The sequence below is a fragment of the Sander vitreus genome, chromosome 5, assembly GCF_031162955.1.
Source record: "Sander vitreus isolate 19-12246 chromosome 5, sanVit1, whole genome shotgun sequence".
NCBI classification, from domain to species: Eukaryota; Metazoa; Chordata; class Actinopteri; order Perciformes; family Percidae; genus Sander; species Sander vitreus.
This window is the reverse complement of record NC_135859.1, coordinates 17,404,643-17,416,991: the sequence shown is the minus strand read 5'-3', so window position 1 is coordinate 17,416,991 and position 12,349 is coordinate 17,404,643. Positions and strand designations below refer to the sequence as shown.

The 12,349-nt window shown below is 38.6% G+C and overlaps 1 protein-coding gene across 1 annotated transcript; it reads left to right on the top strand.

The window, feature by feature from the left end:
• The first annotated feature begins 5,524 nt into the window (after window positions 1-5,524).
• mat2ab (methionine adenosyltransferase 2Ab) lies at window positions 5,525-10,465 on the top strand. The gene is made up of 9 exons (XM_078250757.1): window positions 5,525-5,771; window positions 6,503-6,580; window positions 6,667-6,789; window positions 6,889-7,001; window positions 7,118-7,261; window positions 7,351-7,569; window positions 7,650-7,832; window positions 7,940-8,073; window positions 8,662-10,465. The coding sequence occupies exons 1-9, from the start codon at window positions 5,681-5,683 to the stop codon at window positions 8,762-8,764; spliced, it is 1,188 nt and encodes a 395-aa protein (XP_078106883.1). The 5' UTR covers window positions 5,525-5,680; the 3' UTR covers window positions 8,765-10,465.
• The last annotated feature ends 1,884 nt before the right edge of the window (window positions 10,466-12,349 follow it).

Genomic DNA, 12,349 nt, shown 5'->3' with positions numbered 1-12,349 from the left:
GCTGTAAAGTGCTGTTTTTGACTCCTCTTTGTTATAATTGTGGCTGTGGAAATTGTTAGAAAACCTTGGTAAGGACAGTATAAAAATTTAACTTCCGTGTAAGTGTTAGGTGAAGAAAATGCAGGGCAATTATGCTTATGCAGTAATCTGAAATTGTTTGAATAATTTCATAGTGCATTTATGTATTTTTATTGTTTTTGAAAATGAAAAATCTAATGGACCTTTGTTTAGAGTAACTTGTTTAAAAAAGATTAAGATTGTATGACTGTGTCCTACTTTAAGTAATTAAGTAAGTAAGTATGGTCAGTTCTGCAGTCATGACCAGTGACTATCTAATGTGAAATGTTAATGGAAAAAATGCTGTGTCTATAAAATGTTATTGTTTTATAATGAAGTGGCTAAAATAGAAGAAATATGTATGTAAAGGACAAATATTAAGTATGGTAGAAAAACAAAATAGGAGACAATCTATGCCACAAAGATTATTTTACTTAAATTATGTATTTATTTTCTTATTTAACTGTTAAATGAGCCTGAATTCTGCTGGCCAGTGAGGGAGCTTTATTTCAATGGATATTACAGAATATTGATAATTATTTTCTTGCTCTATAAGCAACTAAGAGAGTCTGATTTCTCCAGTTTGCCATTTTAGTAAATCAGATCAAATGTTGCTTTTATTGTCTGAAGTGTAGATTGTTTAGTCTACTGGTCGTTGTATAATTGTGAATGAAATAAAAAAATTTAAAAAAATAGCAAGCCTATGAGATACTAATTGATAGCATATGAAAATTGTTTATCTCTGTGAAATCATCTGATGAATGAAGCAAAAGGTTTTTTTAGGGGTTGCTTGCTTTGTTCTTTAACCTAAAAACTAGTGCAACGCTATCCAAAGAAAAAATATACTCCCTTTCAAATTGTGCTGTCTGTGTGTTTCCTGAGTCTGTTCATATTTATTGTCATTGCTTGAAAAATGGGTAATTACATTGTAATCTATTGTTTCTTATATGTTTATATATGTACATAACATTCATACAACATAACAAAAATAAACAATACATCGTACAACACTCAAAACAATACATACAGTTACTCACATAATCAAGTATTTCTTTAATAATTCACAACAGAAAGAAAGCAGTAGTCTAGATCAGGGGTTTTCAAACTTTTTGTGTGTGTGGACCACTATTTGTAATCAAAAATGTTCACGGACCACCTCATAATACACATAAAATATGTATACACACAGTCCTACCTGAATTAATCCACACCTCTTAATAGGCCTACTAGCACTAAAACTATAATTGGTCATTGCATCAGTACAACAGGCTTGTTAAAAGAAAGTTTACTGCATACAACGGCTGCCACATATTTTATTTATTTATTTACTCAAGCGCCCGAGGCATAATCAGGTTCATTTGAACAACAGGCTTATTTCCATAGCAATGGAGTATTAAATCTATACAGTAATAAGAACACTTATATGGATATAATCAACATTTCAAAACCGTTTGGCGATTTTAGGGGATTATTAATCTTCAGAGTTTTATAAATCCTCAAAAAGTAGGCTATGAGTTTGTCCACTTAACAGCACATCCGCAAAACATTTCAGAAACGTGAGATCAAGAAAGTAACTGGAAATTAAAATAATAATAGGCCTTATTCATTCCATTTATAATTTAAAACAGTTTGTTTCATATAAACTGCCTATAAAGGCTATGCGTTTGATGGGATCATGACAACATTCTTTGCCTCTGCGCTATACACATTTCATGAAAACACAGTAAGCCTACTACTGGTTAAAAATAAAAAAATAAAAGTTGTTTATGGGAATTTCCTGTTAAAATGAAGGTTAAAAAACTTATTTTATATTTTATTTTGCTTTTCCACGGACCACCTGCAGTATCCTCACGGACCACTAGTGGTCCACGGACCGTAGTTTAGGAATGACCATGGTCTAGATCATAAAAAAGAACGTGTGTGTGTGTGTGTGTGTGTGTGTGTGTGTGTGTGTGTGTGTGTGTGTGTGTTTGTTTGTGTGTGTGACTACAAAGGTTGTTAATGCAACAACAATACTGCACATGCATTATCTTCAATTAAGTAAAAGAATTGAACTTCATTCAGTGATTACCAGTATTAGAGTGGACCTCCAGTCTACTATTATTCATCTTTGGACAACCATTCAGCTCTTTGTGAGTTATAACTGGTACCTGCTATTTTAGACTTTCTGAATAAATGAGGGCAACAGACACAACAACGCATCCTGCAAAAGGCAACAGCAGGTGCATCTTGCATCATGCTTTTGTCTTCTGAAAAGAAAGTGTCCACCCTGCAAATTCATGGTGACAAATGAATGTACCACTCTGATGCAACACTGGTCAGGGATTGGCTTGCTTGTTTTAGTGACAATAAACACCATAATAACATATTTAAATTGCTGACCATACTAAAAGCTGACCATACTAATGATCTGTAATGTCATAAGCAACCTTTGATTTTTGACCGTTTTTGACTTCTGATATGAGTCACTGTGTGTGGAATAACCATTATCAGTATGTGCCACACTATAAGTTACCGATGCTGCCTTTATTCTTTATCTCGCATTATGATAATAAAAATTACCCAACACTACTGTTAGAGTAATCTTTACACCTTAACACTGATGGACTATTGACTTCAAGTTGAGCACTTAGAACATATTACATCAGGTCTCTTTGCTTCATGATGTAACACAGGGCTTTCATTGTGGCACGACTGTTTGTGTGCTCCACATCTTCATAAATGCTTTGTCACTGTGACTAGCCATGTTTAACATTTAAAGATATCTTTAAAATGGGACGATTAATAGTTGCAGGGTGTCAGATAGTACGTGTTCATAATGACAAGCAGAAAAAAAGATACATGAGCTGTCTTGGTGGAGCAGTCTGAGTCACAAACTTTGAAACCACAATATCCCAATTTCGAAATCAGATTCTGGATAAATCTATCATTTCTAACTTAAACAGGCACTGGAACTGAAATTAGAAATACTCCTCTTCTCAAATGAATAAAATGCTGCTTTGAAGCTAAAACCACGGTAAACCAGTCCTTGTAGCGACAATAAAACCCATCTGTTGCCTTCACAGGTACATCATGTTCACAATCAGAGCATTTGATTATATTAAACAACAGTGCCTGAAGGATATGAGGGATATGGATTTTGAGTAAAGTATAATCAAGTTATGTTGAGATACAATATCCCCAGCCTCTGCTCTTCTCTCCACTGTCCAATTTTCACTTTGTAGCAAATGTACCTCCAGGTTGTTTCACCAGGGAAGCACATGTTGTGATGTTCTTGTGATAGCTAAAATGAATGCAATTTATCAGATTGAATTAACCAGTGTTGGTTTATACCAAACTCTAATAATGGTTTCTGGGAAACATTTATTTGTTGTGTGGTACACTTCTGGTACACATCACACACACACACACACACACACACACACACACACACACACACACACACACACACACACACACACACACACACACACACACAAAACAAATACTGTCTAACATCTGACCTTTTATAAGGGCTTCTAAGTCTCTATTGTCTAACTTGTTGATTAAATATAAGCTTTAAAACTGATCATTTATAACATCGTAAAAACACAACTGTCACTGCAACAAACACTGCTCTGTTGAACAAGTAAATCTTCCTGTATGCACAATGACAGCCAGCTCTACTTTCAAGTGTCAACCATTCGGGCCACATCCTCACATTTGGAATTATTCACAATCTTGTTATGTTTTTGTTTTGTTTTGTTTTGTAAAGCAAAGATATCTTGGCCAGTCCTAACTTCTTAAAGAAGCTATTTTAGGGTTAGAGATTGGTGTTAATTTTGATTTATTGTTATTTTATAAATACATTTTTGTTTTTTAGTTTGGGTAATGGTTAAGGTATGGCATGTAGCACTGATGGTATCAAGTCTAGGGAAAGAAGAAATACAAGAAGAATGTGTGTGTGGGTGTATGTTGGCAGAGAAGTTTATGATTCAAATCTAGCTGTTTTAAAATCAGGTCTAACAACTGTTTGATTCAAGAGTGGTATGGTTTCTAGCTTGTATACATCTCATTTAAAATGACAACACAACCATGGGCGTCAATCTGCTCTAACAGTAGGGGGGGATAATAAACATAAAATTTCTGAAGAGCAATTTTTGAAGAGGACACAAATAATACAGCCACAATTATACTCGTAGAGGACATGTGTACACAGAGGAAAACCTTAATACTATCATTAGTGTAGCATGGAGACTGTACCATTATCCTTCTTTTCAGCGTTTCTCTTGATTCAATGAAAAAGCTGACTAAATTGAACGAAATATTCTTCTTTAAAATCATGTATTTATTTTTAAGTTGTTTACAATCAAGCCACAAAAATACCTTAAAACATAATGACTTATTTTGAAAAAGTGTCCCCATGTAAAAGAAATACAATGCTTTTGTACACTTGTTAAATTAGCTGATCATAACGTAAATTACAACACAAATCTTTAACGTCAGATGTCTAAATATGAGTTAGTTTCATAGGTTCACCACGTGGTCATATTATAATTATAAAATGATCTTGCGTCCTCCACATAAATATTAGGTTTCTTCTGGGACAGAGGATATATATTTAACTGATCAGCCACTTAACTTCATATTAAGCAAAACACAACTGTAGATCTTCAATATTAACCCTAATATCACTTCACACGCATAACGTTAGGCTTATCGCCGTGGTAACGTTAGTTGTAGTGGGTGCATTTCTATCCAACAAGCTATAAGCTAGGTAACGTTACATTATATTACACTAACATAGCAAACTTTTTTGTCATGACTAATTTATTAATTACTCAGCATCATTTCTATTTGAGAAAAGAAAAACTTCATCCGATGTGTAATGTGAATAAAATCGCCTTGAACTGCCTACTTACTACATTCCTGTCACTACCCATGTGACTGTGAGTCTAGCGCAGATCCTAAGGCATGCAGTGGACCAAACCACTGTGAGGCAAGGGAGGGGGGACTCAAAATGTTTCTAAATTTAAAAAGCATTTTTGGGGGTTTGTATTGTTTTTCTGCTTACACAGATATTTTAAGTATATATCATTATGTTATTTACAATACACAGCATTGTTTTAATGATATTTCTGGGGGGGGGACAACCCTTAGATGGGGGGTCCAGACACCCCCGAACCCCCTGGAATTTACGCCCTTGAACACAACACAAGGTGCAACTAACTCTATTATTACATCACCATTCTTATCACACGCGCGCGCACACGGTAACGTAACTGTTAAGGTAAAAGGTTCTGATTGAGCAAGGCTCTCGTGTCACTGTAACGTTTTGATAGCGTATTATCGCTGTGTGTTTGTCATTCTACACTTCATCCGCTTATTCATGTTTGCTTCAACCCCTTTGATAGGCTCGATGGTATGGTCCACCTCCGCGTGACGTCAAAGCGTCTGACTTCATAGGATAAATACTGGAGCTCTGCGCCATGAGGCTCATCTTGAGGATCAATACACTGAAACAACAGGATTTTCCTTTGGGAGAGGAGGGAAAACGCCGAGACACCGCTAGTATAAGAAACATAAGTTAATTTTATATTAACGCCGTAACATTTTAACATACCAGCAGCAGCCGTTAAAGACAATGAACGGACAAATTAATGGGTTTCATAACTCCCTCATTGACGAGGACTGCTTCTTGTTCACCTCGGAGTCGGTCGGGGAAGGACATCCCGGTAAGACCCTACACACTGTTCTTTGAGTCTGTCTGATGAAATGAGCAAAAAACTATATTTTAAGACGTTGTTTGCCTAACATAACGTTACTGTACATTTTCACTTGAAAAAGAAAAATGGAATATGCTTTCATTGAATTTTGGACGTTACGGCCTTTTCCGCTACGTCACTGTAACGTTAGCTGGGCCGGTGTCTAGAGCACGCGCTACTTAGCTAGCTAAGTTAATCTTTGCTAAATAAATAATGCCTTCACGTGTCTAGTCGATCGACTGCAAACATACTAGTGTTGCTACCAGGCAATCACTGTAACGTTACGCTACTTGAATGCTCTGTCCATATCAATATCATTGTTTGTTAATTGGTAAACGTTTTCCTGAATGTGCCAAGTAGTTCGTGGCTATTCATGAGGCACAATGACTGCTAGCGATAACTTTTGGCCTGAACAGCAGCGTGGGATGGTGGGTGTTTTTACGAACCACGTTCTTATTGTCGGCAGAGAAAATTGGTTCAATGTCTTGAAGTGTATCACGCTTGCCTTCAGCTACCCGGTTAGTTGCGCGCCCTCCCTTCCTTACCACATGTGCGCATGCTGAAATGGCGACTGTTGAGAGGCTCCGAGCCACTCCCACTGAGCACGAGACTGGTCGGTGGCGCTAATGCAACAGAACCGTTTTGGCGCAGTCCATCATTGTTGCCGGTGTTTAGTTGCATTGTTGTTCTTCTTTTTTCAGACAAGATCTGTGATCAGATCAGTGATGCAGTTCTAGATGCCCATCTCAAGCAGGATCCTGATGCCAAAGTTGCATGTGGTAAGTAAAGTTTGTTATCTTTGTTGGCTCAAATCCGATGTTTACATTGACACTGAAATATTGACTTTACTTCTTACCTGGTGCAGAGACTGTTGCCAAGACTGGGATGATCCTGTTGGCTGGTGAGGTGACATCACACGCTACAGTGGACTACCAGAAAGTTGTTCGTGACACAATCCGCCAAATTGGATATGATGACTCCTCCAAAGGTGTGGCATGTTGTTGTATTTCTGGTTTCTGTTTTTAATTGTACTGTCTGTTGTTTTAAGAATAGTGTCCTGATCTGCTGCTGTCTGTCTCCTGCTTAGGCTTTGACTATAAGACCTGTAATGTTCTTGTGGCCTTGGAGCAGCAGTCTCCTGACATCGCTCAGGGTGTTCATATTGATCGCAATGAGGAGGACATTGGAGCAGGAGACCAGGTCAGTAGTAACTATCCACATTTTGGTCCATGGGTGTCCTGAAGTTGGATTGCTGGTCTTTTATTGTCCTTAAATGAGGTGTGCTTTTTAAACATTACATTTGTCTTGCTTTACAGGGATTGATGTTTGGATATGCCACTGATGAGACTGAGGAGAGCATGCCTCTCACAATTGTCCTTGCCCACAAACTGAACGCTAAGATGGCTGAGTTGCGTCGCAATGGCACCCTTCCATGGCTCCGGCCAGACTCAAAGACACAGGTAAAGCTGTTATACTTGCTGTAATTAACTACTATAATTATCTCATGTTGGTGCGTTTTTAGCTCATTTATATTTACACCTTTTCGCAGGTCACTGTCCAGTACCGACAGGACCGTGGCGCCATGCTTCCAGTGCGTGTGCACACAATTGTTGTCTCTGTTCAGCATGATGAGGATATTTGCCTGGAGGAGATGAGGGACACCCTTAAGGAGAAGGTTGTCAAGGCTGTTGTTCCATGCATCTATTTGGATGATGACACCATCTACCATCTGCAGCCCAGTGGGCGATTTGTTATTGGAGGCCCACAGGTAAATGTCAGAGGGTGTGGCTTTCAGAAAATGACAGCCTGTGAGTTAGTTACCTGTGTAACATCTGTTCTTCATCACAGGGTGATGCTGGCCTGACGGGGCGCAAAATCATTGTTGACACTTATGGAGGCTGGGGAGCCCACGGTGGTGGTGCCTTTTCTGGAAAGGATTACACGAAGGTGGACCGCTCTGCTGCTTATGCTGCACGCTGGGTGGCCAAGTCTCTGGTGAAGGCTGAGCTCTGCAGGAGGGTGTTGGTCCAGGTGAGTGGAAGAACCTACCGCTCTTCATTTTAGAAAGAGGGGCTGCAAGAGGTTCCCACCTGAAGTTTTATGTTTGATATAATACATGCGCGTGTGTGTTGTATTAGGTTTCCTATGCCATTGGAGTTGCCCATCCCCTTTCCATTTCTATCTTCCACTATGGGACCTCCCACAAGAGTGAGAGGGAGCTGCTTGATATTGTGAAGAGGAACTTTGATCTTCGTCCTGGAGTCATTGTCAGGTAATGTATAACCTCTAAAGCTGCCTGTTACTCAGTAAAACAGCAGATCCTTTTGCTGTCTTTTAATATAAAATGTACGTTGCCCTGCCCAGACTTTAGGGTTGAGTTAATGTATTGTGAAACTCTGCTGAAACAATCCTTTTGATACAGATTTCACTTTGTTTGGCTTCCGTGACTAAAAGCTTTTATATTGCCTTAGCTCTTTTTACTGAATTATATGGCAGAGTCGAAAGTTACACATGTGGCCATTAGTGGGAGCTGAAGTCTGATTTATTGGGGTAGACAATGTATGCTATCTTTTTTAACAAAGCCCTGTAGCTCATAGTTAAATTAGCCTTGAGTGTGGTTTCCAGCTGCAGTCACCACACTGCACAGGGATGAGTTTGCTTGTCAGGGTAAGTGTCGAAGCTTCATGTTACCCTCTTAACAAGTTGGTCTAACAAACCTCTTTTTGTTTTTGACTTTTTATTTTTTGGTAACTATACACTCACACCGGCTAATGTGAGCGTTAATTCGTAGGAGTACGATTGTGTGCATTTGAGATCGCTGTGTGTGACTGCTGCTAAATATATTGATTATGTATTCCAGGGAGCTGGATCTGAAGAAGCCCTTGTATCAGAGGACAGCAGCCTACGGCCACTTTGGCCGAGACTCCTTCCCATGGGAGGTGCCCAAAAAACTTAAATACTAAACATGTTAAGCTTTTCCCCCCCAGGCCTGTTGGTGTATACTACAGAGAAACCTCCAAGGTTCCGGGGGTGAAATGCCCTTGTCTCTCACAGTTATGGTATCATTTAACACTTGATTCCCTTCCTCACTCCAACTCTCTCCTTTTGTCTTCTTGCTGTTTTCTGCTGGTTGCAGTATCATGCTGGGTCATAGGAAGCATGCCTCAGAAACTTGATGGTTAAAGAATTGGATGGGTTCCATGAACTCATGCACCGTAGTACTTCATGTTCTCTCACGTCTTGAGATTTCCCCGTTTCTTGTTGGGATAGACCCTGAATAGCTGCGTTCAGTTGTTCACCTTTTGGCATTCCACACATCAATATCATCAGTCTTCAGTGTCATGGCGGTAGCATATTAGGCTATATGCAATACTCCTTATTTCACCAGGGCTACTGATGTATGAGTCTGCATGACATCTAAATTTAAGTCCATTTGGAAGCAAAATTTGATAGTCGGACGGTCCTTTTTTTTTTTTTTTTTTTTTATCTGTCACCTTCCCAAACAAGTTTAGTGTCTTTCTAAACATTCCTCCTTTTCAGTCTGGTCCAATTGTTCCTTGACCCAGTGTTCTTTATCCTTTTTGTTTGCTTTATTCCCTTGTCTTTGTGGAGGATGCTAGAATCGCACAATTAAAATGTAAGGGTTGTTGCTGTTTTCACAAAAAATGCTATGCATTGCAGGCTAATGGGCAAGCCAAATTTTAATTAAAGCTCTCAAATGAGCATGAAGCCTCAAATGCCCCTACAGACCTTTGCTGTTTTCTGATGTAATACAGAAAAGTCAGAAGCTGCTATGTCACTGCTCTGGTCTGCAGAGGTTTTGGTTATACTTGATAGTAATGGCAAAAATTGGATTGTTTATGCATTGACATTCAATTTTAAATAAGTCCTTTTTTTAAATGTAGTTTCACTTGGTTATTTTATGGTGACTAAAGGTCCTTTTACTCCTTAAGTATATTGATGGCAGGTGTAGCTACAGAGAAACCTGGTCCCCGTCTTTATTCTTAAAGGAGTGTTCTTTGCAACTGAGTCTTATTGGCTTGAGGTCAAACCATAACATTATTTATTTGTTCTCTGTAACTCGGCGTGGATACAGAGAAGCCGGGGTTTCAGAAGGCAGCTTTAAACACACTTGGCTATTTAATCTTGAATTCCTTTTGACTTGACCATTTTTCAGTGTTTGGCTCGAGGCTCCAGAGTGTTGTACAGAAAAGCTTTGGTCCGCCTCAACAAGAAAGTGTCACTGGCTACTATTTTACAACCTTTTTATTTATTTTGACTGTAGATCAAAGTGGGTTGGTTTTGAAATCACATTTTTAAATGCCTGGTGCATTTCTTTAGCTCTTACTTATCCTTGATGGAATGGCAACATTTGGTTGGTGTAGTACAGAGAAACCAGCCTTGTTTACACGGCCATCTCATGCGTGGGATAGGTTTTGTTCCCTTTTAACACTCGGCGGTCATCCCGTTGGCTACAGTAAGTGTAAGAGTGCCTTTTCTATTTCCTCTACTCTTTCTCCCCCCCCCCCCCCCCATTTGCTTTTCTCCCCTCCTACCAACATGTGCTCAACTTCCAGAGGAGCAAGTAGCTCATACTGTATTGTGCTTCATGTCTAGACTGGGTAGTTTCCTTATGCTCTGTAATAAAAACTACTCCTTTCAAATGTCTGTCATTGTTTTGTTTTTAGATATGGTTTTTCCAGGACAACACAACCCTTTCAAGAACTTGTCTGTTATCCAAAGAAGCAGTTTATAAAGTTTCCTTCTTATTGATCAGTAATAAAGCATTTTGGTATCCAAGTAGCATGCCTATTGGATCACTTTCAATAGTGTATTTTAATTGACGAAGAGACTTGAAAGTGGGTCTATTCCAGTTCTACCCTCTTTTCTTCTAGCCCGTAATGCTTTAATAGTGCCTGTTTGTTTTGGCTTTTTTTAAACAAAGTTCAAGGGAAATTTGGACAAAGCTTTACATACTAAACCATGTAGGTGTTTTGTTCATTGATTATTTTACATGCAGAAGAAGGTCCCAGTTCTAAAAACAGAAACTTGTCAGTGAGGATGTGAGAACTATTCATTCTGACATATGTCAAAGAGTTTCTGTACTAAATGATCCTCGTTAGTTGCAGCAGGTGTTATTACTAACAGCTGTGCTTGTCTGATAAGTCGGACTGGTTAAAAAGCCCATTCTCTCTTCGCTGTGGTGGAAGCATTGGCAAAGCCCTCTAAAGCGGTTTAGCAGCACATCTTGGTGACTTTAGGGCACATTTAAAACCTTTCCATACTCATAGTGTAATGTTGATTCTGAAGTGTAATTGGGACTAATAATTTCCCTCCAGGACACTATGTTAACATTATATAATAAGATGAAACACTGGAAAATCTCCATTCACAGGTCACCATTGTTGGCGGTCATTAAAAGGTTTAACCCTCTGGAATGTAAACCAGTAAGTCACCTGGTTTCCTAGTGTAAGAATACTTGTTTGTTTAACGTCAACTCTAATGCACAATTACAGACTTTCTTTTCTGGGACAACCTGGACTATCAGGATATATGTATGTGTGTGTGTGTATATATATATATATATATAGATAGTTACATGACAAAAGAGAAGGTAAACGTAAATTGAATCTCAGGAATGCATTGAAATCCCACAGTAAAACAATAATGAGCAAGACTTATGAAAATTGTTTCCCCAAGTCTTGGCAATCAGTGGAAAGGCCCAGGTGTTAGCTTTCATGCTAAATCAGAACGACGCTAGCTTGAAGTGATGCGGAGATATCGAACATTAACGTGATTTATGGATTCATATTTATGAATTTATTGTACAAAGACACTGATAAACTTTCCGTTTTGGTTTGTTTAAAAGGTGGGAATTCTTTATTTGCAGCCAACATGCGCTACCCTCAGGTCTATGATACAGTATGTCAAGAGGAACTTAAAGTCCCAAAAATGGTTTGTGTGACAGTTGCTTTCTGTTCATCAGCTGGATCACTGTTGAGGCCTTGTGTTTGTGTCTTGCCTGTAGTGTTGAGGACACGTGCACTCTTATACCCACTGCTATACTTATTAGTCATAGTTATCATGACTGCTATTATTGCTTTTATTATTACTAGGCTGTTCATATTATTCTCATTCAGGCAGCCAGTTTTGTTTAGGTCTCAGGGTTATTCCAGGAAGCTGGAATGTCAGCTCACGTGAAAAATATTTGGCTATAGTTTTTATTTTTTGAATCTGAATTTGTAAAACTAAACTTGAATATATTAGGTGTCAAGTCATAGGCACTGATTATTGCTATCCTATTCATACTTTCTCATGAATAGTGGGGTATTTAAATTTTTCGGTTTATGTATTCATGACCTGTGAACATGTGGGCAGTTTTTGCAATAAACTTCATTGAGTGGCAACTTCTGCTGGCATGTGACAAGTAGTTTGAACCACTTTTTTTTAAAGTAGCTTTAGTCAACTACACTATAGATTTCTCCCTTGCTTTGCTGTATCTCAACTTCTTCCAGTCTGAAGTAATTGGTAGCTTGCTTTCGCCCATC

What these genes read in the sequence shown, in the direction of transcription:
- mat2ab (XM_078250757.1), top strand. Translation starts at nt 5,681, where the DNA reads ATGAACGGACAAATTAATGGGTTTCATAACTCCCTCATTGACGAGGAC. An exon ending in ATATGATGACTCCTCCAAAG is followed by an intron (nt 6,790 to 6,888) that starts GTGTGGCATGTT and finishes TCTCCTGCTTAG; the next exon opens with GCTTTGACTATAAGACCTGT. An exon ending in ACATTGGAGCAGGAGACCAG is followed by an intron (nt 7,002 to 7,117) that starts GTCAGTAGTAAC and finishes CTTGCTTTACAG; the next exon opens with GGATTGATGTTTGGATATGC.